The sequence below is a fragment of the Amorphotheca resinae genome (assembly GCF_003019875.1).
Source record: "Amorphotheca resinae ATCC 22711 unplaced genomic scaffold M430scaffold_10, whole genome shotgun sequence".
NCBI lineage: Eukaryota > Fungi > Ascomycota > Leotiomycetes > Helotiales > Amorphothecaceae > Amorphotheca > Amorphotheca resinae.
The window spans coordinates 865558-890142 of record NW_020194480.1 but is presented as its reverse complement, the minus strand read 5'-3'; the positions used below and the strand labels follow the sequence as shown (position 1 = coordinate 890142).

Genomic DNA, 24585 nt, shown 5'->3' with positions numbered 1-24585 from the left:
CTCCTCTCGCACGCCGGATCTTCCTGCGCTACGGCGTAGGGTATCAGCGTGCGCAGAGAGATACTTGTAGCAGATGTTGCTGGTGAGCGGTGTCTTAATAATGAGAAAACTAATTTAATCACGAAGAAAGAACGAAGGCAAGATACATAACATAAGATCACTCTATAACATTTCAACGTGGTTGATGTCCTGTGCCTAAGATAACTACCTAGAGAACATGAATATGAGCGAGATGCAGATATCAAGGCGCCCAGGGGCTCAACGCCCGACGTCCTGTCAGCACCACGCCCCCGGCGTCAGTCACCATCACGGGGTCCTCGATGCGCACGCCGAAGCCCTTGCTCTTCCCCATACTCTTCGCTTGTTCATCCGTCACGTAGATGCCCTTTTTCTCGCGTTAGTTTCCATCGTCATAGTTTTATTATTGTTCCATATCATTGGAAGGGCAAAGGGAAAGGGAGGGAAGGGGGGGGGAGGAAATACAGGTTCATTAGTGACCACCTCGGCGAACTTCAAGAGCTCGTCGTTGGCACCGTTGAGGTAAGGATGCTCGTGCATCTCGAGACCGAGGCCGTGTCCGAGCCGGTGCGTGAAGTAGGGTCCGTAGGAGCCTTTGGCGATTACGTTTCTGTTACAAGGGCGCCTGTTAGGAATGACATCGAACGAACGAACGGGAGGGGGGAATGGGGGAAGTTCGGATGAGATGCGAGATATGAAGATATGAGTTAAGATACATACCGACTTGCCTCATCGACCGTCGAGCACGGGGCGCCAGGCCGCATGAGCCCTATAGCTGTGGACTGCGAGGCATGCACCAGGTCCCAGACGTCCATCAGCTCGCGCGAGACGTTCCCGCCCCTGGGGAGGATGGTGCGGGTCACATCGCTACCATACCCGTGCAGCGTGCTGCCAATGTCGATCAGGGCGAACTCGCCAGCGCCGAGGGTCTTGCCTTTGGATCCGCCGTGGGGGTTCGCGGCCTGTTCGCCGAAGAGGACGATGGCCCAGAAGCCGGAGCCGGCGCCGGCGCGCGAGAAGAGCGCCGAGGCGGTGGAGAACAGGGTCTCCTGGGACACGCCGATCCGGATGCAGGGCTGCAGGGAGCGGACGACCTCGACGGTGAACTCGTTGATGCCTCGGAGGATCTGGAGCTCCGCAGAGGACTTCACGGCGCGGATGGAGGCGATGCTGTGGGAGACGGGAGAGACGGTGAAGTTTGCGGATTGGAGGCCAGAGGCGATGAAGAAGCGGGCTTGCTCATCTACCACCACCTTTGGGCTCTCGCTGCCGAAGGCCCGTCTCAGGACGTTGTAGGGAGATTCTTCTTCTTTCCACTCGATGACATTCTTCTCTTCGTACACCATGTCGAGACCGGAAATCCGACCTAGCTCGAATTTTGGTGCCAGATAGGAGAATGAGCCATTGGAGGAGAGAATTGCTAGGAAGGGCCGTTCGGACAACTCATACGTGTTGGAGATGTTAAAGTAGTACATGGAAGAAGGGGAAGGTTCCGTGATATAGGCGTCGATGCCCTCTTCCCTGAGCGCGGATGCTAGAGTAGCTTGACGCGAGAGAAATTCAGACCTGCTGATAGGCGGGACATCGAGGAGTGGGACGTGGTTTCGAAGGGTAGACCAGGCGCAGGTTTCGAGATCTTCAGCCGGGGGGTAGGACTTTGGAGAATGAGTGAACAGAAAGATCGCTAGGTATAATATCACGAGGATGACCAGGAAACCAGCTAGGCTGAAGATGAGTATCATTCGCTTTATGAGTCTCAAATCACGAGGCTTCGATAATGAAGGTGTCGAGGGTAGTAATGGGGCTTTGGCATCCCCTTCCTTGGTGGAAGCGTACATCGTAACGCGGACGAGGCTCTGCTGTTGATAAGGGGCCTTGAAGAGCGGAATGCCACTGAAGGAGGAACTTCCAGATAAGTTCAACTAGTGTGGCTTGAATTGAAAACTCGAAGATGTTTTAGCCAGAAACTTTTCAGGGCGACATCTAAATATGACTATGAGAGGTATGATGGACGGCAATATCAGCCTGTGGGGTTGAAGTATGAAACAAAGGGCTGGGGTCGATAGACCAAATCAGGTCGAAGTGTGAAACAAAGGACAAGAGGCAGACAATGGTAGATGCATCAGAAAGCCTTGAAAGGAGTGATTGTGGTGTTTGACGGCAAAAGAGGGATAATTGGAGATATTAATCGAGGGGGTTGGGTATTGCACGTGATCATGATAAGGGTGAACGGTGTGGCTGGAGTGCTCCGCGGGTCGGAGACTAGACTGTCAGCCTCGGGGGGGTAAACAAGGCTGATCACTCGCTTAAAAATCTACATAGGGTTCTTACCGCACCCCCCGCCGAGTGACGGATTCGACTGCTTGTCCCTTGTGTCTCTTCCTACTTGTTCAAGGGCTCAAATCGCTATTACCGCTTATCGTCTCTTTGCGTCCTACACAATACACACTTGATCAAAGAACACAACAATGGCGGAACCACCAAAAGAGGTCCCCACCGATGCGGTGCCGAAACCCGCTGCGCCCGCTGGTGAAGACCCCGCACAACCCTCAAAGAAAGGCGCAAAGAAAGCCGAGGCGAAAGCGAAGAAGGAAGCTGAGAAGGCACGAAAGGCTGCGGAGCGCGAGGCTGCCCAGGCCTCTTCTGCGGCCGCTGCTGCCGAGGATCTAGCAAAGGACAACTATGGCAAGATCACTCACACGACGAAAGTTGACGCGGAACGTAGACACCTACGAGACCTTGGCGAAGCTGATGTGGGCAAGACTATCGAACTTCAAGCCTGGATCCAGAATGTGCGTATGCAAGGTGCCAAGATGGCATTTCTGGAGCTGAGAGAGGAGGGTAATTGGACCATACAAGCCGTTGTGGCTGCCAGCCCGGAGGGGAAGCCCGTGAGCAAGCAGATGGTGAAATGGATTGGAGGGTTGAAGTTGGAGAGTTTCGTGGTTGTAGAGGCCGTGGTAAGCAAACCACATGAGCCAGTCAAGAGTGCGAAGGTATCTGGATATGAGTTACATATCGTCAAGACATACCTCGTGGCTCCAGCGCCGGAGATGCTGGGCCTGGGTTTGGCAGCCGCGAGTCGAGCAGTTGGAAAGTTGGATGACGAAGAAATCTCAGACGCAGTTGAAGGTTTGTTATCTTGCCTCTCTCATACGGTGCGAGATGCTCACTTCAATATAGGTCTTAGCATCACAGAAGGAACACCAGCAGCAAGTCTAGCAACCCATCTCAACAACCCGGCCATCCACAAGCGAGCACCGGTCAGCCAAGCTATTGCCGATATTCGAATCGAAGTCGAGGAACTGTTCCGTGAATACTTGAGAGCACGGGGTTTCAAGAACTTCCACCCGCCATCTTTAATTGGCGCAGCCTCCGAGGGTGGTGCAAACGTTTTCAAGCTGACCTACTTTGAGAAGGATGCATATCTAGCGCAGTCTCCACAGTTCTATAAACAAATGGAGATTGCTGGTGGCAGAAAGAGAGTATTCTGTGTTGGTCCTGTTTTCCGTGCTGAGAACTCCAACACACCAAGACACATGACTGAGGTTTGTTCCCCGGTCAGATTCCCGCGCAGTACTAACCCTCCCCAAGTTTATCGGTCTTGATCTTGAAATGGAAATCGAGAAGCATTACCACGAAGTAATGCACATGCTAGAGGGGGTTCTCCTCTACATTTTCCGAGGTCTCGCTGAGCGGTGCAAAGAGGAGATTGCAACTGTCCGCGCCGTCTACCCTTCTGAGGAGTTTCTTCTCCCCGCCGAAGGCAAAGAGGTACGCCTTACCTTTGCTGAAGGCCAGAAGCTTCTCCGCGAAGAAGGCCCTCCTGAGTTCGCCAACGTCAGTGATGACGAAGACATGAGCACTGCCCAGGAGAAGGCATTGGGCGCTCTGATCCGAAAGAAGTACAACACTGATTTCTACGTCTTGGACAAGTTCCCTATTGACGCTCGACCCTTCTACGCCATGCCTGACCCCGAGAACCCCAAGTTAACCAACGCATATGACTTCTTCATGCGCGGTCAAGAGATTCTGAGTGGAGGCCAGCGACTTCATCTGCCGGATCAGCTGGAGCAGTGCATCCGAGCCAAGGGACTCGACCCCAACGAGCCGGGCCTCAAGAACTATGTTGACGTTTTCAGAAGCGCCGGTGTTCCTCCTCATGGTGGTGGTGGTATTGGGCTTGACCGAGTGGTGGCTTGGTATTTGAACTTGCCTACTGTACAGCTGGTGGCAGATTATCCTAGAACGCCAAAGAGACTTACTCCTTAGACTGTGACTCGCGGATGGGGATTGTTTGCAGTATTGAGGATCATCATGAGCTTGATAGATTTTATCCACCTGTACTGAAAAGTCTGAATGAATATGGATAACGACTACCCTGCTTGTAGCTGTCCTCTGTCAAGAACATGACGCTTCCCCAGTGATATATGCTGTTAGGCCTCCTGACGAGAAAGATGCCGGAAAAGGAAATTCAAGTGATGAAATAACATACGGTACGCGACAGGTCCCAAAGACGCAACTCAGCCTTGTCCGCCTCGACCGGTATTTCTCAACCTCTCCCTTCCTCGACGACAACAACACCAGCATTCCCGATCCCAATGTCCACCTCTCACCTCCTCCGCCACCTCCACCTCCCCTCCATCACACCCTTCACCCACGCGCAAACCCTCCAATCCCTCCTCGTCTCCCAATTCCTCACGCACAAAGCCGCCCTCTCCTCCTCTCCCCCATCCCCCCTCCCCCCCGCACCCCTCCCCACGATCCTCACCTTCAGCCCAACCCCCGTCTACACCACGGGGCGGCGCGAACTCGGCACACTCACCGCGTCCCAAACGGCCCTTTTACGCGCGCCGCTCCCCAACAGCGGCGCTTACCCCATCGCCGAAGTCACCGAGACATTACGCGGCGGGCAAACCACATTCCACGGGCCGGGCCAACTGGTCATCTACCCGATCCTAGATCTGAAATCGGTGCGCAGCGCCACATGGCCGCGCGGGCTCACGGCAAGGTGTTTTGTGAATCTGCTGGAGCAGACGACGATTGATGTCCTGGGCGGGTTTGGCGTGAAGGGCATCAGGACGGAGAATCCGGGGGTCTGGATTGATGACTTGAAGAAGGTGGCGGCGCTGGGGGTGCATCTTAGAAGAAATGTTACGAGTTATGGGGTGGGACTGAATGTGTGTACGGATTTGAGATGGTTTGATAGGATTGTGGCGTGTGGGTTGGAGGGGAAGAAGACTACGAGTTTGAGGGAGGAGGGGGTGAAGGAGGGCTTGGAATTGGGAGAGGTGGCAAGGTTGTGGGTACAGAGGTTTGTGGAGGGGTTGTGGGGAGAAGAAGGGAAGGTGGTGGAGATTAAGGAGGAGGATATCACCGGGAAGGGAGCAGGAGAACTTCTTCCTAAGGATAGGAGAACTTTATAGGGATATATCAGCACTCCCCGGCCCCCCTCTCCCCTCTAAACCCCCCTTCACAATCCCAATCCACCTCCAGCACGGTCCGCATCTCGAAATCTCGAAGCACAGCGCCTAACACCAGACTGGATTTTGGCTTCAACCACTTTATCCATCAATCCATTCATGCAATCTGGTCTCCTCTTCTCTGCGCTACACGCCGCGCTACATTATCAAAACCACCTCCCTCCCTCCAAGCCTCGGCCTCGTCTCTTCCGCAAAAGCCAAAATGTCCCGAAAAACGAGATGTAAGAGAACATGGAAAAGATGCAAACAAAGATAGGCGAAGGGAAGAATTACAATAAGGCAGAATTTCTGATCCGCACGCCTCCCGAACGTTAGGGGCTATGCAGACTCGGGATAGGAAGGCCAACGCACCGAGCTTCATGATTTTGAAAGATACGCGTGATAACTTAGACGGACACTGGAGATAGAATAGTTGGGAAAGATGAATGGATGCTTAATAAATTCAACCACTCAAGCCGCCCTTTTTTTGGACTTTTTTTTGGACTTTTTTTGGGCGGCATTATAGTTGCTCGGCGGAGGCCCTGTCCGCGGCGGTGAGGGACGAGCAAGTTGGAGGACCAATATCAATACGCAGTTAAATAGCATAGAATCACATATTATGAAAAACGAAGGAGAGATGGAGAGAATCTGCTATTCCGATCTGAATCTTTGTTGGTGCGAATTTGCACAAGAGAGGGGTTCCATAACGAAACGCTAAAAGAAGAAGGGCAAATAAAAAGGAAATCCTTGATATTGCAAGGTAAACTCGATGACTAACGCCCGCTCCATATTTTCGTTCGTTCGTTCGTTCGTCCATTTGTTCCATTTCGTGAGTGGTGTTTGGTCGTGTACGGTCATGACTGTGGATCTTCTTGTTCTCCTTTCTGTCCCATTCTGGCTGTCTCTCGCGCCGTAGATCTTCTGATTCTACTTCATTTCACTTTGCCTCCTCGCTGGTCATGCACAAGGTGAATCAGTCCTCCATAGCAACTCCCAGTCAAGTGCTTCTCTTGCGACTCTTGCTACCATTCTCCGACTCCTCGCAGTCAGGGCTCCACTCTTCGGGTTGGAAGTTTGGGTTATTGTAATGTGCTGTGTTGTAGTGTGAGTTCTTGAACGTGGAGGTTTTGAAGACGACCGGGCCTTCTTGCCAATCGGCTGCGGCTTCCCATTCGTATTTACTTGGGCGGAAACTGGACGCTGAGTTTGGAGGGGAGAGTTCCGAAGGGAGTGGTGGATGGGACGGTAGAGGAGCGTGGCTCGATAGCGGTGGGCCGATGGGATTTGATTGTGATGTGTGGTTGTGTATGGGAAGTTGGGTCTCCGGGGATGGGAACGCGGATAGAATTGGGGATGCCAAGATTTGGGTTGGTTGTTGAGGCGGGAATTGAGTCGCTAGGGAGACACTTGACGTGTTGCCTGGGGATGGGCCAGAAGAGGCGGGTGATACCGCTGAAATCGGCGATCCAGGGAATGTCGACTCTACTGGCGAGTATTGCGCAGGGAAGCCGTGATGGGATGGAGGTGGGGCGCAGAATCCCGGGATGCTGAGGAGAGCAGTCATGTCGAGGTCAGAAAAGCCATGTAGCGACGACGGCGTGCTTCGCACATCATGGTGATGGCTGAAACTTGTTGCTCGATTGACCTGAATATTCGGGTTTACCACAACTTCACCGACCTGCTGTTGGAGCAAGAACGCGGCGTTGTTGTCTTTGTAGAGTATATCATAGTGGCTCGGCCGGTAGAGGAGGTGTATAATTGGACTACCTGGATTCGTAGGCACTCCATCCTCTTCGTCTTGGAACATGTGGCTGTTCACCTGTGAGCCTGCGCTTCGGTCAAGATATATGATCTCGACAGCGAATCCGACAGGCTTCAGGAGGACATCGATGAGAAGCATGATGCCCAGATGGTCGATCTCCTGATTCGGGGCCTCGAGCCACTCCTTGCAGTATCCATCAATCCCCAGATCTCCTTGTATGAAGTCCTGATAAGGTGCGGGATTGCCCTTTAACCAAGAGCTGGCGAGCAGCCGCAGGTGATAGATGATAGCATTCGATATTTCGGGATTGTTGAACCGCTGCATCAGCAGTTCCTGAGCTGCCTCCACAGAGTTGGGTATTAACGCTGCCAACTCCTTCAATAGCCCTATTGTCTCATCCACCATGTCTTCAAATACCCATTCTTGGAATCCACCCACGGTTGTAAGGAAGTTATTCAACGACGTCATCCGCGCAACCTCTTCCTCCAATTGTGCGGCATTTCGCAGTGAGATCAACGTTTCGAAGTATGAGAAGCCGGTAGCTAGATAAGATCAGCTACTGCACACGAGGAAGATGTATATCGACAGGCAAGCCATATGAGGGGCGTGGAAGGTGTCTGGGGGGAGAATCTGGGGAAGGAGGACATACCCCGCCATCCGCAATTGCCATCCCCAAGGATCGGGCGATAATGCGAATACTTCTGCGGTAACGCCTGTGGAATGGCCATGATCAGTATTCGGAGGAGCTCAATCGGTACCTGCGCATCTACTCACCGCTGTCTTCGCAACGTACACCGGGTCTGCCTTGGCGTACTCTTCTGTGATGGCATGGCTGCTCTTCTTCTCCCCCACCAAGGGACCCTACCACGCATCAGTCAAGCCCGCAGCTCACCGGGACGCAAAGCATACCTCTAATGACGGCTGGAATTCCCTCGCCAAAGCCTCCTGGGCGTCGAGGTCGTCTGCTGCCATCTTGTTGTAGGTACCACCGAAAGCCAGGGCTCCTCCGCTCACATCGGCATTGGCGCTGGGGTTGATGGGGCCGAAGATGGGGTCTCGAAAGAGGGTCGGGCCGCCACTATCGACGATCAATTCACCACCCACCGGTTGGAAAGCTGGAAAGTCGGGGATCGAAGAGAGCGAGGGGCCTATTCCATACGAGGCGAAGGGAGCAAAAGGAGTTGGTTGTGGTTGGAACATGCCTCCGACTATTTTGTAGGCGGAGCGGCGACGACGGCTCCGCGGGCAGAGGCGATTTCGTCCGTGTCTCTCGCTCAGCCCTGAGCTTCGTCTATTTTTCTTGCCTTTCTTTCGCTCTGTGTGCGCCGCAGGACAAGAGATCCAACCAGAGCAGATCTGGAAGAGCAGCTATATCAGAAATGCAAGGTAAGATGGGTCGTGGCGAGGGCGCGCGTTGGTCCCGTCGTCAACGACGTTTCTCCTCCTCGTCCTCAGCACCAGGCCAAACGGTAACGACGAGACGAGCGAACAAAGAGGGGCCGCGATGCAATGCGATACGGGCCGGCTCGCAAGTATTCGGCCAGGAGAGAGACACACACGTTTTGCGCAGCTGGTGAGGACAGGACAGTACAGATCGGATCTGATCTGATCTGTACTCTGTCGGAGGGCTAAGGCCAATGCTGCTAATGGACCATGGGTATTATGATTTATGTATGGCGAGGGAGGTGTTGGCCGTATCTCGCCCCACCCTCCTGCGTCCTTCCGACAGATGCAGCAAGTCGAGTCGACTCTTCTCTTCTCTCTCTCGTGTTGTCGTTGGCTGCGCAAGAGAAAGGACGTGAGAGCGCAACGACGATTATTCTGCCATGACACTGGAGTCCTGGGTGTGTGTTGCGGCGATTGCTAGTGCTCTCTTCTACTTGGTCTTGGTCCTTGTGCTTAGTGGAAAAAGGGCTGTGGAGGAGCAGGTGGGGTGGCAAGGCAGAGAAAAAGTGAGAAGTGAGAAGTAGCAGGGAAGGGAAGGGAGGGATAGGGAGAGGCGGGCGACCTGAGACTGGGACTGAGGGGGCAAAAGAGCAAAAGACTCAAGGCGAAGGGCAAAGAAAGAACTGGATGGAGGAGGGAGCGTTCTCCGAACATCTGCCCGCTGCAGCAACGCACCGCAGCAAGATACTGTATGGGCAAAGGGAGGGACCTGTATGTATGGACGATGTATGGATGGATGTAGGTGCGGATATGCGGATGTTGTAAGTCAGTATGTACGGGATGGCCACCATCAGATTCTACGATAGGACGGATCACCGCGAATGCCACCACCATCGAACCGGCCTGGAGACAGATAGACCGGATGGCCGAGCCATGCAACATCTCGCACACGACACGCCCACTTACACTCACGCTTTGCAGCCATTCACACACGGCTGTTAAACCCTACCGCGCGCTTGCAGCGTCTGTTTCCCCAAGATCTCCCCGAAAAGCTTCAACCTCCCCCCTTCTCCTGCTGCACGGCAAGCCGGTGCATCGCATGACAAGCAGCCGTCCAAATCCTGACGGGGAGGGATGGCAAGGGGAAGGGATAGCAGGGGAACACGGATGCTACTTATCGATCCCTCGGGAGTCTCAGACAGCAATGCTGGTGATGGGCGTATCATTGGCTGGCTGAAGAATTTGACTTTGGCTGACCTGTGAGTATAGAGTGTGACCCCCAACCCGTCCAGGGCGTCCTCCCCAGAGAGAGCGCGGATATACCCAGAGCAGCGGAGCTACTGTACCCTTCCTGCTTACAACTATTGCCGAGAGAGTCGTATTCTAATGTCTGGCCCATGGCAGCGTGCTGTGATGGCGGATGGCTGCATGAGAAATTTAGTAGAAGCTCATGGTCTCCTGGTCTCCTGGTCTCCCCCTCACCCGTCGCCACGCCTCTCGAAGCCCCATGTTCTGGCCTGTCCAGCCTTTTAGCTTTAGGCTTAAGGATGGTGGGGCTCTCAATCGCAGCAATGGCAACGGCTATAGGCTGGCTTGCAGACAGGGGATTGAGAGGTTATTATCACTTCTCATATTCTTATTAAAGCGCAACGTCGCCCTCCGCCCTCCGCCCCTCCGCTCTCGGGCAGGTTGTGGTCTCGCCCATCCAATAAAGACGCCTGCCAAAGAATGAAGACGGCTCTCCAGCTTCTCCTCCATACAGAAGCCTCAGTCAGTCGGAGAGAGTCCTCTTCATCCCGCAGTTCAGTGTCTCTGGACGGGGTAGACGCATGTAACCTCGCCCCACGCAACGTACCGACCCGCAGCACCATCGTTCTCCTATTGGCCCAGATGCAGCGGGAGCGCGAAGAGAGGGATTGCCCGCCGAGCCCGCCCACGATCCGCAGGGACCCTTGTCGTGCACGGGAGCGGGAGCGCGCGGGCGGACACGGTGGGTTGATAATAGTGGAATCGTCGAGGCATAATGAGGCCGTGATCCAGTACGAATGTATGTATTACTGTGTGCCGTTGTTACAGTAATAATGGGGGCTACACATGGCTACGTCGGTAAAGCAGGTTTGTCTGCGTGTGATCTGGAAATACCATCCATGTTGCCATGGAACACCCCCCCTTATTTTCTTCAACCGCCACTACTACCACAGTGTTGCCCTAGTGAGCCTCCTCCGAGCGCCTAAAGAGTGCGAGACAATAGAGGCTCACTATTCTGCACGACGGCAGGATTTACTAGAGATCAAAACAAGCAATACTACTCGCAGGTAAAATACTCAATCGCTATTCCGCTATTTTCCAAAAGCTCTCTTCCTCGGCATCATAGGAGCTCTCCCCAGGCGATGAATAAGGTAACCCCACGTTTTCATGCCGTTTATATTTGGATGCCCGAACGGGTAGATGATATTACACGGTATTATACCTGTCTACAGTACAATGCTTGATGATGACAGCGTACCTCACATAAACCGTATATACACAGGTACAACATATACCCCTCCCCCCCCTCTTTGGTTCTCACTCACGCACAGATCGCTCAAGACACAGGTGCCCTCCATGACCCATTTCTCCCGCACTCTATAGTAAAACATGAGCAACCAGACCAGACCCCCCTCCCCAATTCAGAATAAGAACATTGCCTATCTCACTTCCTTCTTCCACTAGGAATAACCCAGCAGAGGACCTACCTATGTACTCACGCATCCAAGGAAGCCGCTGAGCAGGGGAAATCCCTATACCTGTAGTAGACGGGCGGGACTATCGAATCGAAATCTCGGCGCGATGCGCGCTCCCTTATCACTGTCACTGCGTGCTGTATATATTTGCATACCTTACCTTACCTTACCTGTCGTGCTCTCTGCGCAAGCAAGCAGAACAAGTAGGGAGGAGCCGAAAGGAAGAAGAATGGTAGCACAGATCATGATGTAGCAGTGTGCGAGCGCGCGGACGGGCAGACGCGGCTTTTCTGGCTATTGCCTTTTCTACGTGCAGCATGCTGCATGATGATTTGATCGGTTGATGGATGGATGGATGGATGGATAAATGGGGAGGAGCATATCATGGAATACGCATATTTGTTGATTGATTTCATTGTGTTTCATTTGATATCATGTCTGTCTGTCGCGCGTTGCCCAATGAGAGATGATTGCGCCGGCCCCCGGGGGGAGGGGGCTCTCCTTAAACTCCTGTTCCCGCGCGCAGCCAACTACTCTGGATTATTGTGTGGAGAGGCGCTGCGGCATCGAAAGCTGCCCGCGCTGCAGTATGGAAGCACAAGCACGTCTCTTCAGCACAGTGGCTATGTTCTACCTACTTCGTCACCCTGGCCAAGTTCCCAGAGCCTGTTTGTTGTCCTCTCATCTCTCATCATTGAAAGAAAGATGGCATCTGCGAGCCGAAGCCGCCTTTCTTCCCCTTCCCACCCCCTTTCCCTTTGCCTAGGCCCCTCTGTTTATGGTCAGGGAGCGGGTATCTCGGGTCCAATTCGTCGCCCATCTGCGTGACCTCTGGCATCTTGAAGCCCTCGCCATCGGAGAAGACCGTCCGGTATAGGTTTCCGATAGCGTCGGTCCACTCCTGCATTGCGCGCAGCCGCTCCTTATCCCGGTCGTCCTCGATCTCCACCGTGCCGTCCCGCTGGTTGATCCGCCCGTTGACCCTCTTCTCCACGATCAGGAACCCGAGGATGTCTTGCACCTCCGACACGGGGATCTGGAGCGCCTTGCCGATGAATTTGAGGTTGAACCGTGTGTATGGCGCGATGAGCTTGAGCACGGCTTTGGTGCGCATGTTGCGTGTTACTTCATCGATATTCTCGGCGATGAAGGGATCCGATAGGAGATCTTTGTTGTTGCTGAGGACAGATTCGTATTGGTGGATATCATCTCGCTGATATGCATCTACCAAATCTGTCATGGCAGCAATTCTGGGATCATTTTTATACGGCTTCGTCTCCTGCGATTCAAAGGGATTGATGTCGGATTTCATCAGCATAGTTGTGAGTACCAGGTATTTAAGAACCTGGATTCTTTGTAGGGAGCCAGCTTCATCGTAATTGCGGAACGACTCGAAGAAATCGCTCTGCGCATCCTTCCAGTTCTCCTCACTCATGTGCATCTTTCCACCGCATTCGCGAATGATTCCCATAATTTTGGGATGGGGGACTGCTGAGCGGACCTTCAGGGCTCGTTCGTAGAGGCGTTTGAGTTGTTTGTTGTTCTTCGTCTCTGCGTACATCTGGATCTCGAGGGCGTAAATCTCCAACGAATAAGTTCCTTTGCTAGGATCATCTGTACCATCTTCCCGCTCGCAGGCCTTGTGTAATTCGCGTATCTTCTTCGTCACTGCGCCGTAGTCCTTGCGATCGAGGTAGAGTTTTGCGAGCTTGATGTTGGTCTTAAGCCAGAGACGTTCATTGTTGGTGCTTTGGAAGGATTGTAGGGTTTGAGAGTAGAACTCCTCCATGCATTTTCCAGCCTTCTCGTCATCTGACCCTTTCTCAATATAATCCAATATGTTATTGATGGATTTTTCTGAATAATTGCGTGTAACGGCTTTCTTGACATATGTCAGAAGCTCGGTGTAATGCTCGACAGCCTAAGGTCAAGGTCAGAAGAGTTCTGAGAATCCCAGACGAGCTGCCTCACTTTTTCATATTGACCCAGTTGAAATTCAAGTTTGATAGCCTGCTTCAGACCTTTGAATCCCCAGTCACCTTTCTCCTCTTCTAATGCCGGTACTCCTAGAAACTCTTCAATGGCTCCCTCCGGATCGGTTGCCTTCATCTGCTTGGCATTATAGTATTTGTTCTCGATATCGACATCGCCACTCTCCTCATCATCGTCTTCTTCGTACTCGAAATCATAACTGCAGGAATTAGATTCGTTCGGGGGAATTCTGGAGGCTTCACGCACCCTTGGTCCGAATCCTGCATGAAATCATCGTCGTCGGACATGATGGCGGTGTCGATTGAGCGGTTGCTTTGATACTATGAATAGGTTCTAGATATCTCCGGGATAGAGGTTAAACTCGAGGTTGTAGTATCAAGTGGTGTGCTGTGCGGTCTTGGTGAATTAGATGTCCAAGGCTGTGTTTGCCTGGGCTTTGATAAAGCTATCGATTGGCTCATCGCTACAAGAGGCTTAGCGCTGCCTCCAGCCCGCAGATTTTAGGTAAAGGATCCTAAGGTAATCGCCGCCTTGTCACTTCAACAACCAACAAACCAACGACGTCGGATGTTTTTAAAAGCCTCAGATAGACTCGAAGACTCGTGAGATAAATCTCTGTCGCTTTCTAGATATCCGCGCAGGAGTTATCAACTATTCTGTCCTGTTCGCCCCTCCGTCGTCTCTCCCATCGATAACACCGAAACACCGTCAACATGGGAGGCGATCTCAACTTGAAGAAGTCATGGCACCCCGTGCTCATGAGCAATCAGAAGCGGGTGTGGGAGGAAGAAAAGAAAGCCCTGGAGGAACGAAAACGGACCGAGCAACGTATAAAGGAGCTCAAAGAGGAGCGGGCAAAGGAAGAGATCCAGGCGAAGCTCGAGGCCGCTGGCAGTCGCAAACGTGTCGATCGTGTGGATTGGATGTACCAGGGACCATCCAGTGGCCAGGCAGGGACTACGGAGGAGATGGAGGGTTACCTTTTGGGGAAGAGAAGGATTGATGGCTTGATCAAGGGCACAGAACATAAGAAGCTGGAGAAGCAGGCCACACAGGAGAGTTTTATGGCTGTGCAAAATGCGAATACGCTACGAGACACTGCGGCGAAGATCAGGGAAGACCCGATGTTGGCAATCAAGAAGCAGGAGCAGGCTGCCTACGAGGCTATGATGAACGATCCTATCAAACGAAGGCAATTACTTGCCATGGCCGGGCAGGGAGATGATACCAAGGTGAAGAAGGAGAAGAAACACCGAAGACACCATCACCGACACCGAGATGATTCAGACGACGAGCGACGACACAAACGTAGAAGAAGAGATGACGATAGGGATCACAGAAGCAGCAGATCAGAGCATCGAAGGCGCCGGTCGCCATCATACTCGAGATCGCCATCACCAGTCAGGAGGAGAGATAGCTTTGACAGGACTCGACGACCCAGATCAGCGTCACCGGATGACAGAGGAAGGGGTCGATCGGATAGAGCTAGGGACTACGATCGAAGGAGGAGGAATACATCATCGGTAGATACAAGATCCCCTTCGCCGGACCGACACAGGTCGCCGGAGCGATACAGATCGCGGGATCGATATAGGTCACCCGATCGTCGCAAGTCATATCCTGAAGCGAGAGACAGTGGAGATCACAGGAACAATGGCGTCAACAGACGGAATGGGTATGATAGATATGACCGACGACGAGATGAGGGTTATGAACGAAGAGACGATCGGAGACCACAACGGGAAGAGCCCTCAGAGGACCAAGAGGCTGAGCGACAGAGAAAACTGGCTGCTATGCAAGAAGACGCATCGCGCCTGGATCGGGACCGCGAGAAACGATTGGCAGCCTTGGAAGAGCAAGAGCGAGCGCAGCGCGAGGCTGAAGACAGGGCTCGGGCAAAATCGTCCAAATATGGCGATAAAGGGGATTTCATCCACGGTCTACATCGAAAGGCAGGGGATATGGGGCTCGCCGATCGCATTGGTCGTGGGCGGCAAGGCTTGCAGAGGGAAGATGAATAGTCGAACTTCTCACATGGAGAGCGGGGCTATCCGACTAAAATGGCCTACGTGGCATCATATCATGTACTTGTTAAACTCTTTATCCCGAGTTGACATTTCATTGGGAAGGTCTTTTGGGAGTCTCAGAAAGTCTCTGAATAGCGTCGCCACCAACTCATGCCGGCCAAACACTTACGAGTCACGGCCCCGACAACGGCGGGGAGAAGCAGTAAACATTGTAGATAACAAGTTAAGGGAACACTGCACTGTACTGGAGCAGTGGCCCTTGGATAGTGACGGTGTTAAGAAACGATCCGTAGGAAATGGTAAAGCCACGCTGCAGTTTGAAAGCCACCAACTACCTGAACTCTCCACGTATCATCCGCTTAATGGTCCAAGCATTAAAGCATGTCAGCATCATACCTTACTTACTCTCTGCATATTCCCTCGTGCTCTGAGAAGCGTAAGATAAGGTACATGTACACTGTACACTGTACAGTACACCTGGTGTACCGAGGTCCTGTAGGTGGATTAGATAATCACTCATCAGCGGACCCCTGCCAAATCAATAATACCGTACTAGGTATGCAAGTCCCTCGGTAATATTTGGCCGCCCCGACAGTGGCATCGTCTAATCGTCCTCTAAGATCCCGTAGATCCTCGCTTACAGACCCTCTGGGCCTCTGGAGTCTGGAGTCTGCACCAAAACCAGGAGCAATAAGCGAGGGCACTTGACCATTCCTGTACAGTAATATACAGTAATACACAATAATACTAGCACCACCCCCCCGCCCCGTACGGAGACCCCGTAGGACAGCAAGAGACATCACCCGCAACGGGAGCCAGCCAAGCCCAGCCACACCCATCTTTCGCCTCCTCTGGCAGACAATCCACAATCCCCATACTATATGCTCTGCTACATTCATTCATCCATTTACCCACCCCTTCCCTCATTTATCCCCCCATTATTTCAGTGGCAGTACCTGCTTCGGTCCTTGAATTGAATTGATTGCAGGAACCAGAGGAGCAAACGGACACGCGCGAGCGCCGAGACGACTCGCCCCGACATCATACATCATGCCGTGTGGACTCGGAGGAAGTACGACAACACAGAGGAAGTTGGTGTTACTGTATGTCTGAACCTTCTCTCTGCACCCGGGCGACACTGTGTGCTGCCGCTTTGCATCTGCCAGTGCATGATCGCTCCCAAGAATTGGCCAGATGGAGAGACATTGAGCGAAGCTGACCCATGCGACAGCGGTGATGGTGCTTGCGGAAAGACTAGTTTACTGAACGTCTTTACCAGAGGGTAAGTTGCATCTTCCAGCTACCTTATCAAGGCCGAGTGACCACGCGAAAGCAATGCTAACAATTGCATCCAGCTATTTCCCAACAGTCTACGAACCTACGGTTTTTGAGAATTATGTACATGGTGAGTCTCAGATTGCGATCGCTCAATATGCCTGTGCTGATCAATTACTCCTGCAGACATCTTTGTCGATGGCACCCACATCGAACTTTCCCTATGGGACACTGCCGGCCAGGAAGAATTCGATCGCTTACGCTCCCTCTCCTACGATGACACCCATGCCATTATGCTCTGCTTTAGCGTCGACTCCAAAGACTCCCTTGAGAACGTCGAGTCGAAATGGGTTGCTGAGATTGCCGAGAACTGTCAAGGCGTAAAGCTGGTCCTCGTCGCTCTCAAGTGCGACCTGCGCGAACAAGGGGATGAGGAAGGTGCCGCCGATGCGGGAGAGGGCGCACATAGAGAGAAGAAGGAGATGATCAATTACAACCAGGGTCTTGAGGTTGCGAGGAGGATCAATGCCCTGCGATATTTGGAATGCTCGGCGATGCGAAATCGCGGTGTTAACGAGGCCTTTACGGAAGCGGCGAGGGTGGCGCTTAGTGTCAAGTCCGGGGGCGGCAAGGACGATAAGAAGTGCGATGTCATGTAGAAGGCATGGCGCGAGGAGTGGGTGTAGGGGAGTAACGATGGGATTTTTAAGCTTTGGCGTTGGGGCTGATTGAGCGGCAATTACTGGGGAGCTGCGCAGTACATAGTCATGCATGTTCGGAATCCGGGGAGTTGGAGTTCGCGCAGCGGACGACTTGCTGGGAGGGATGCGGGGGATGTCTTTGACCAAGCCAGCAAATCTTCCCTCTCTATCGACTCGTCAGCCCTACAACCTCTTTCCCCTTTGCAACCACAATACGAACTGGATAGTACAGTACAGTACCCAACTTCTCTACACCATCCAGGTCGGCATACACAGAGCTCTCTCTATTCGATATCTTGGGAATCCCTCCTTCACTTCCAGGGCGCCGTTTTCAACTTCTCCGAAAAGATGCACATATCATACCATATCATTTCTTACTTCCTTCAGCTCGGGCGCACAAGACAGGCAGGCGTCTGGGTATGTCATGTCATGTCTGGATGTATTATATCACCTGCTACATCTTTGGTACAATGTTTGGAAGGTTGCCAAATTCGTCAAGGGATGCATAGCATGCGCATAGATACTTCGTTTTAGAATGTACTTTAATTTGAGCTTCAGAATTAGGAAATTGAAAGATTTCCCCATGAGGTTGTAGTGTAGTGAGTGTGCTTTGTGTGTCGGGTTTAAGAGTAATCCTGGCATTCAAGGGAGTTCCCTTCATGATACGGAGGCAGAGCACGGCTTTGCTCAGGGGCGACGCATAAGGAGAATATAGCGAGTGTTGTTGAGGCCTTTGCCTTTGACTTTCCGCGGAAGAGGCTAAGATGAACATCCTTCCTATATATCTATACCATATGCCCTATACTATCCACAGAATAGAAAACATGCGTGCAAGAAACAAAGTGCAGTTCTCTTCTGCCCGAACAACATTCGAAAGGGGTTCCTTGTGGGCAGCAGCAAAGGCTTGGAGAAAACCGAGCAGGGTAAGAAAGACGTGGTAGGAGTATTGCTCCGGGTGCTTGAGGACGTATCATTGCTCATTGAATCACTGGATTCGAAGTGAAATAATCTTCATGCCTATTTTCAGAAACAGTCTCACGGGTTCAGATATCTTTGGGATGAGGAGTTGGAAGGCTAGGAAAGCATTGCCATGAGTATTTTAGGTAGGTAGGTGGGTAAGAAGAAGGCCTGTAGATTTATATTGCTCGAGAGACTTCTCTCATGTAAATAAAATCCGCAATTAAGGATTACTAGACGTCAGGAACGATAACGATTTTTGAGAAGAGTCTACCATGAAGCAAGGATAATAGCATGTGAACATTTGCAAATTGGTCGAAAATCATTGGAAGAGAGACGTTCGTTCCCGTCGCGTCACGTCTGCCTCAGGCGAAGAAAGCGCAACTACAGTAAAATATTTCTGAACATTTTGAACCTCAAAATTCAAACTCTCCATCCTCTTGCTCCGCCGCAATCATGTTGACGGCTCGTAAGATCCCCCGAGCATGTCAATCATGCCGCTTGCAGCTCCTGTCGTTGTTCGAGCACGGGTTCGCAAGCCCCGCGACTACGAATGCTGCACGCTCACGCCACGCCCATTTCCAACCTCGAGCGCTGCAATCTCTGCGAAATCAGTCCCGCGGATTTTCAACCACTCGGATTCAGGCGCAAGAACCAGTGAACAATGCGCAGGGTGCAACGGCGGAAGAGATTGAAGCGGTGGTAAGACAGGCAAGGCAGACGTTTGGGGAGACCTTACCAAAGGATTATCTGTCGACCGAGGAATATGTCCTGTACGAACGACTGTATGGCCCACCGTTGCGAGAGACAAGAGCCGAGGATTTGGAATATATTCCCGGTGGTGAGGAGGAGGAAGGAGAGACACCTGCCCGGAATATTCTGATCAAGCAGAATGTTAGTGGCGAGTATGAAGAGGTGGAGTTTGATCCTGAGTTGGGGTTTTCGGTAGTTCAGGATCCCGTGGATGGTGTGGCTGCAGAGGCTCTACCTAAGCCAGGCGACCTTGGAACTGATGAGACCGTAGCTGGCATGACGACAAGCAGGTCGGAGGAGCAGAAGGTGCAAGTCCAGGGAAAGAACCAGAGGGAGATTGATGCCATAACACGGTTACAGCGGGATATGGATGCTGCACTTGCCAGACCCAGCGAGGAAGATGATGAAATCGATGAGGAATACGAGGAAGAGGAAGAGCAAGATGAGGAGGAGGAGTTCGAGGAAGAAGAAGAGGACGACGAGCCGGACGCATATCTCAGTTCAAACGAAAGACTCACACATCCGCATACCATTACTTCTCGGTTCGGAACTTCGCCAAGTACGATATCACTACCACGAGAGCAGTTCATAGAACCAATTACGGAACTGCTCGCCAGGACGAATTGGAAGCATCTCACAGCGGCTGCTGAAAAGGCATTCGGTGGTAAAGGTCTTCCTTACTCGGCCTCAACACCAGCTTCCAAGAAGCTCCTCCCGCAAAGACATATTGGGCTAGATGCTTCGCAGCACAGTATGTCCGAAATTGAAGCGGATTCCTACCTTACTGCTGTGATGCCTGGAACATATGCGTCTGTTATGAGCACGCTTGTCGAAGTGCGAAAGCGACTTGGAAGTGAGTGGATCCGTGATTTGATCTTTAGAGAAGGTGGAGAGGGTCCAAGAGTACTGGACGCTGGCGCTGGGGGAGCGGGCATTCTTGCCTGGCGTGAGGTATTGCAAGCTGAATGGGACGTCCTAAAGGAAGAAGGAATTGTTGAGGGAGAGGATGCACCATTTGGCAAGACTACGGTTTTGACGGGTTCTGCCACGCTGCGACAGCGCGTGTCACGATTTCTGGAGAACACCACCTTTCTCCCACGTCTCCCGGACTATATACATGCTGCCAATTCGGAGGAACTTCTGCATGGTGCCCCCGCTCAAGGTCGCAAGTCCTACGATATCATCATCGCGCCGCACACCCTCTTTCCCCTAAAGGAAGACTTCCGACGCAAGAACATGGTCCAAAATCTGTGGTCCCTTCTTGATCCTAATGGTGGCGTGCTGATCCTTATTGAGAAGGGTTTACCTCGGGGCTTTGAAGCTATAGCTGGAGCACGATCCCTTCTCCTGGATAACCACATTTCTTCGCCTGGCGACAGTGCCTTCGAAAATGAGCTTCAGTCGCCATCATCGGAGGTGGCGCGCTTCACTAACAAGGAGGACGGCATGATCATTGCGCCCTGCACTAACCACACAAGTTGCCCGATGTATCCTGTACCGGGTCTTAGTAGTGGTAGGAAGGATTTCTGCCATTTCAGTCAGCGATACATTCGTCCGCCTTTCCTACAAAAGGTACTCGGGGCCTCAATTCGAAACCATGAAGATGTCAAATACAGCTATCTAGCCGTGCGGCGAGGAGTCGATTCCAGGAAGGGCGCTCAGCCATTAAAGCAGGGCGACGCAGCTACAGACCAGGCTTTTGCCGGCTACGAAGATATTGATCTGCCGGGGCAGGAAGGAGAGGAGGGCGGCGAGAGCGATGTTAGATTTAATCCTCTATCCCTGCCCCGCGCCATACTTCCGCCATTGAAACGCCGTGGACACGTGACTCTTGATCTCTGCACGCCATCCGGCAAACTCGAGCGATGGACTGTGCCCAAGAGTTTCAGCAAGACGGCATACCGCGATGCACGCAAGTCAAAATGGGGCGATCTCTGGTCGCTGGGCGCGAAGACAAGGGTGCCAAGAAATCCACGTTTAGGAAGATTGGCCGAGGACGGAGAGGGAAGGGGAAAGACGAAGTTAAAGGGTGTCAGGGATGGAAGGATGGGCAAGGGTGGAAAGAAGATTCGGAAGAACAAATTCGATATTATCATGGGACCGGATGGCATGGAGGGTATTGAATTGGACAGAACCCAGGCCAGACAACTGGGGCCACAGAAGAGGACCAAGGGCGGTCGAATATACAAGCCGCAGAAGCCTATTAGCGACGACGACCTTTGATGAAAGGAATAGCCTGCATCGAAGGGCTCGGTTTACAAATTTCACTGGGTTTTATGGCTTAAGTACACATTGTAATAAGAATCTCAGCTCAGCGAATAGCTTAGATTGATTGTATGATAGGATCGCCGAAAAAGAGAAACAATTGGAAGGATAATAAAATTGTACTTTATAGAATCTACGATGAGACTAGCATAGTCAGAAGAATTACCTGCTCAGCAAATGCGGTACCTATGGTATCTTACACAAAACACCTCGGGAAAAGGGGCTTCGGGATGACTCTTAGAAAGAATCGAAAAAGCCACTCACTCGGTATGTTTCGCTTCGCAAAGAACGTCGGCAATGTTGGCGCTTCAACCGTCCTTGAATTCGTAAATAGGGCTGAAATATATCACAGATCTATTCGGGTCCAGGTTCGACGAAGCTTTTGATGGACCCATTGTTTATTTATGGGAACAAGATCCGATCCACGCCCGGCTCGGACCGAACAATCGCTGGCGGCTTCACTCTAGTTTGACCTCATTCATAACAGATATAATACCGAATTCAAGAATCCCGCTAGAAGATCCCCAGTGGGATCATTCTTCTGAGCTTGGAATTGGACTCGGAGTTTTGAGCCAACAATAGGTAGCGATGCCATACGTGACTGCGTAATATCAAAGTTTTCTCTCCTTTACGTTCGGAAGCAGCGGCCATGATCTCAGCAGGCAAGCGCTGTACATCCTCTACGAAGTACGTAGATATAGCTGGCGCTTTGGTGGATTCTGAGACCAACATGCTCTCTTTTGTATATTTATTTTAGAGGCAGTCCTTCATTATATGTTGCTTCTAGAGCACACACGCTGCATCAACGAGATGCGTTTCCTCTCTTTTATTGCCGTTTTGGTCGGCTTGACAGGCTGTATCTTTGCTGACCCTATTCCTATTCATTCCCATCCTCATTCTCGAATTATATCTCCAACGACCTCGGTTGAACTTCCTTCAATATCAAGAAACTCTTTAGCATCAGTACACTCACCAGCATCAGCCAGAGCAGTTTCCAACCCCGAACCCTATTGGCTTGAACATATCGAGCACCAAGGGATCTCGGCTTTCCACCCAGCTCCTGACACTTATCAAGTGTTCCGGAATGTGAAGAGCTTTGGAGCACAAGGCATGTAGCAACGCCGTCAAGGAGTTTGCAGTTTCTGACCGAAAGTAGGTGACGGTGTCACGGACGATACTGCTGCTATCAATGCTGCCATTAGTTCTGGTGGACGATGCGCACCTGGAAGCTGCCGGTCTTCCACCACGACTCCCGCGATAGTCTACTTCCCTGCGGGAACGTACCTCATTTCCTCATCGCTCATTGACTACTACTACACTCAGATAATCGGAAATCCAAACAGTCTTCCCATACTCAAAGCCGCGCCGCATTTCGGTGGATTCGCATTGATTGATGGTGATCATGGACTGGGGTTTGGGCCTACAGATATTTTCTACCGCCAAATCCGGAATTTGATTCTTGATATGACGGAGATACCTGCCGGTACTTTGGTAAATGGTGTCCATTGGCCTACAGCCCAGGCTACAAGTATACAGAATTGCGTTTTCAGGATGAGTGATGCTGCTGGAACTCAGCACCAGGGGCTGTTTATTGAAAGTGGTAAGTGACCTCTCAGAACGGGCAGGTTTCTGTCACCGGTCTCCTTTAACGATATCTGCCACGATTGTAGGCTCTGGAGGCTTCATGAATGACTTGGTGTTCTATGGGGGGATGAACGGAATTCTTTTTGGAAACCAACAATACACAGTCCGAAACTTGACGTTCTGTGAGTTATCCTTGAGTATTTCTGGCTTACATACTGATCAAATTTAGACAATGCTGTTACTGCTATTCAACAAGGCTGGAATTGGGGGTGGACCTACATTGGACTCACTGTTGTCAACTGCACAATTGGCTTGAACATGGCTACTGGAGGCTCTTCAGGACAAATCGTTGGATCTGTAACCATCCTCGACAGCAACTTCGCTAACACGGAGGTTGCCATACTCACAGCTCGTACCCCCTCTTCCTCACCAGCAACGGGCGGGAGTCTCATTCTGGATAATGTGTCCTTGACAAATGTGGCTATTGCCGTTCAAGGACCCTGTGGAATTATACTTGCTGGAGGAACAACAAAGATCACAGGTTGGGGTCAAGGTAATCAGTATACTCCAAACGGTCCAACAGTATTCAGGGGACCAACCACTCCCTTCGCTCGGCCGGCCTCTCTGACTATTGATGGCGAGTTTTATGCAAGATCAAAACCTCAGTACAACACTCTACCCCTTTCCTCATTTGTTAGCACTCGCGCTGCAGGCGCAAAAGGCGATGGCAAAACGGACGACACCGCTATTCTAAACAATGTTCTACAGACAGCAGCTGCCAATGGTCAGGTCGTCTTCTTCGATGCCGGAACGTACAAGGTTACCTCAACAGTCAACATTCCTCTGGGGTCTAGGATCGTTGGGGAGTCATATTCCGTTATCATGGGCTCTGGCGCCTTTTTCTCGTCTATGAATGCTCCAGAAGCTGTAGTCTCAGTGGGTACTACTGGTCAAACCGGAATAGTGGAATGGTCCGACATGATCGTTTCTACTCAAGGAGCCACAGCAGGGGCAATTCTCATCGAATGGAATCTTGCCTCCTCCCCAAGTTCTCCGTCTGGAATGTGGGACGTCCACACCAGAATTGGAGGCTTTGCAGGTTCCAATCTCCAAGTTGCCAATTGCCCAACCACCCCAGGGGCAGCCAACATCGTAAAAGATGACTGCATGGCCGCATTTATGAGCATGCACTTCAGCAACTCAGCTGCTGGAGTCTACCTTGAGAACACCTGGTTTTGGACTTCTGATCATGACCTTGATGACCCCAACCTGACTCAAGTCACCGTCTATGCAGGTCGAGGCCTCTACTCCACCTCCTCGACCGGCACTATTTGGCTTGTCGGTACGTCCGTAGAGCACCACGCTCTGTACCAGTATCAATTTACGAACACAAAAGACGTCTTCGCAGGCCACATCCAAACCGAGACAGCTTATTACCAACCGAACCCACCTGCTATGGTTCCTTTCCCAGCTGTTTCAGCTTGGAATGATTTTGATTTTGTGGCAGGCTGTACTGGAGTAGCAGGGAATTGCGCCATGGGCTGGGGATTGAGGATAGTCGGCAGCACATCCATCTTGATCTACGGAGCCGGATTGTACAGCTTCTTCGACAACTACCGCACCTGTAAGCCCCCCTTCTAAACCGCATCCCAACCCGCGCTCCAGAGACCCCCCCCCCCC

General features: G+C 51.9%; 12 protein-coding genes across 12 annotated transcripts in view; 6 read left to right on the top strand and 6 right to left on the bottom strand.

Annotated features, from left to right (window-relative positions):
• Positions 1-154: 154 nt before the first annotated feature.
• M430DRAFT_68732 (hypothetical protein) lies at positions 155-2177 on the bottom strand. Its single transcript, XM_024869373.1, has 3 exons — positions 739-2177; positions 484-628; positions 155-385 (listed from the first exon to the last, which is right to left on the bottom strand). Exons 1-3 carry the CDS (start codon positions 1854-1856, stop codon positions 242-244), a joined length of 1407 nt encoding a protein of 468 aa, XP_024718513.1. The 5' UTR covers positions 1857-2177; the 3' UTR covers positions 155-241.
• Positions 2178-2436: 259 nt separating this feature from the next.
• Positions 2437-4363, top strand: M430DRAFT_144818 (hypothetical protein). The gene is made up of 3 exons (XM_024862912.1): positions 2437-3150; positions 3202-3566; positions 3613-4363. Exons 1-3 carry the CDS (start codon positions 2487-2489, stop codon positions 4288-4290), a joined length of 1707 nt encoding a protein of 568 aa, XP_024718512.1. The 5' UTR covers positions 2437-2486; the 3' UTR covers positions 4291-4363.
• A 256-nt stretch (positions 4364-4619) lies between these two features.
• Positions 4620-5444, top strand: M430DRAFT_52805 (hypothetical protein; the record flags this gene model as incomplete). Its single annotated transcript, XM_024868329.1, has 1 exon — positions 4620-5444. One exon carries the CDS (start codon positions 4620-4622, stop codon positions 5442-5444), a length of 825 nt encoding a protein of 274 aa, XP_024718511.1.
• A 77-nt stretch (positions 5445-5521) lies between these two features.
• M430DRAFT_171935 (hypothetical protein) lies at positions 5522-5976 on the bottom strand. Its single transcript, XM_024863619.1, has one exon. The coding sequence runs from the start codon at positions 5860-5862 to the stop codon at positions 5599-5601; it is 264 nt and encodes an 87-aa protein (XP_024718510.1). The 5' UTR covers positions 5863-5976; the 3' UTR covers positions 5522-5598.
• Positions 5977-6392, bottom strand: M430DRAFT_171936 (hypothetical protein). Its single transcript, XM_024863620.1, has one exon. The coding sequence runs from the start codon at positions 6304-6306 to the stop codon at positions 6091-6093; it is 216 nt and encodes a 71-aa protein (XP_024718509.1). The 5' UTR covers positions 6307-6392; the 3' UTR covers positions 5977-6090.
• An 85-nt stretch (positions 6393-6477) lies between these two features.
• M430DRAFT_52804 (hypothetical protein) lies at positions 6478-8214 on the bottom strand (the record flags this gene model as incomplete). The annotated part of the gene is made up of 4 exons (XM_024868328.1): positions 6478-7784; positions 7892-7955; positions 8017-8103; positions 8152-8214. The coding sequence occupies 4 exons, from the start codon at positions 8212-8214 to the stop codon at positions 6478-6480; spliced, it is 1521 nt and encodes a 506-aa protein (XP_024718508.1).
• An 893-nt stretch (positions 8215-9107) lies between these two features.
• M430DRAFT_171940 (hypothetical protein) lies at positions 9108-9963 on the bottom strand. The gene has a single exon (XM_024863621.1). The coding sequence runs from the start codon at positions 9568-9570 to the stop codon at positions 9142-9144; it is 429 nt and encodes a 142-aa protein (XP_024718507.1). The 5' UTR covers positions 9571-9963; the 3' UTR covers positions 9108-9141.
• A 1789-nt stretch (positions 9964-11752) lies between these two features.
• On the bottom strand, positions 11753-13732 carry M430DRAFT_144808 (hypothetical protein). Its single transcript, XM_024862911.1, has 3 exons — positions 13590-13732; positions 13323-13542; positions 11753-13272 (listed from the first exon to the last, which is right to left on the bottom strand). Exons 1-3 carry the CDS (start codon positions 13628-13630, stop codon positions 12043-12045), a joined length of 1491 nt encoding a protein of 496 aa, XP_024718506.1. The 5' UTR covers positions 13631-13732; the 3' UTR covers positions 11753-12042.
• Positions 13733-13896: 164 nt separating this feature from the next.
• On the top strand, positions 13897-15698 carry M430DRAFT_36615 (hypothetical protein; the record flags this gene model as incomplete). The annotated part of the gene is made up of 1 exon (XM_024866964.1): positions 13897-15698. A coding segment is annotated over exon 1 (1304 nt), but the record flags the coding sequence as incomplete, so codon positions are not given.
• A 594-nt stretch (positions 15699-16292) lies between these two features.
• On the top strand, positions 16293-17314 carry M430DRAFT_44415 (hypothetical protein). The gene is made up of 4 exons (XM_024867701.1): positions 16293-16473; positions 16602-16652; positions 16726-16775; positions 16832-17314. Exons 1-4 carry the CDS (start codon positions 16421-16423, stop codon positions 17302-17304), a joined length of 627 nt encoding a protein of 208 aa, XP_024718504.1. The 5' UTR covers positions 16293-16420; the 3' UTR covers positions 17305-17314.
• Positions 17315-18700: 1386 nt separating this feature from the next.
• On the top strand, positions 18701-21496 carry M430DRAFT_36614 (hypothetical protein). The gene has a single exon (XM_024866963.1). The coding sequence runs from the start codon at positions 18760-18762 to the stop codon at positions 21277-21279; it is 2520 nt and encodes an 839-aa protein (XP_024718503.1). The 5' UTR covers positions 18701-18759; the 3' UTR covers positions 21280-21496.
• Positions 21497-22131: 635 nt separating this feature from the next.
• M430DRAFT_270280 (glycoside hydrolase family 55 protein) overlaps positions 22132-24585 on the top strand; it is a gene marked incomplete at its 5' end in the record, with an annotated part of 3066 nt that continues 612 nt past the window's right edge. Inside the window, 5 exon segments of the mRNA XM_024865503.1 lie at positions 22132-22433; positions 22451-22452; positions 22478-22921; positions 22947-23087; positions 23135-24529. Of these exon segments, the coding sequence (XP_024718502.1) occupies positions 22132-22433; positions 22451-22452; positions 22478-22921; positions 22947-23087; positions 23135-24529 (2284 nt within the window).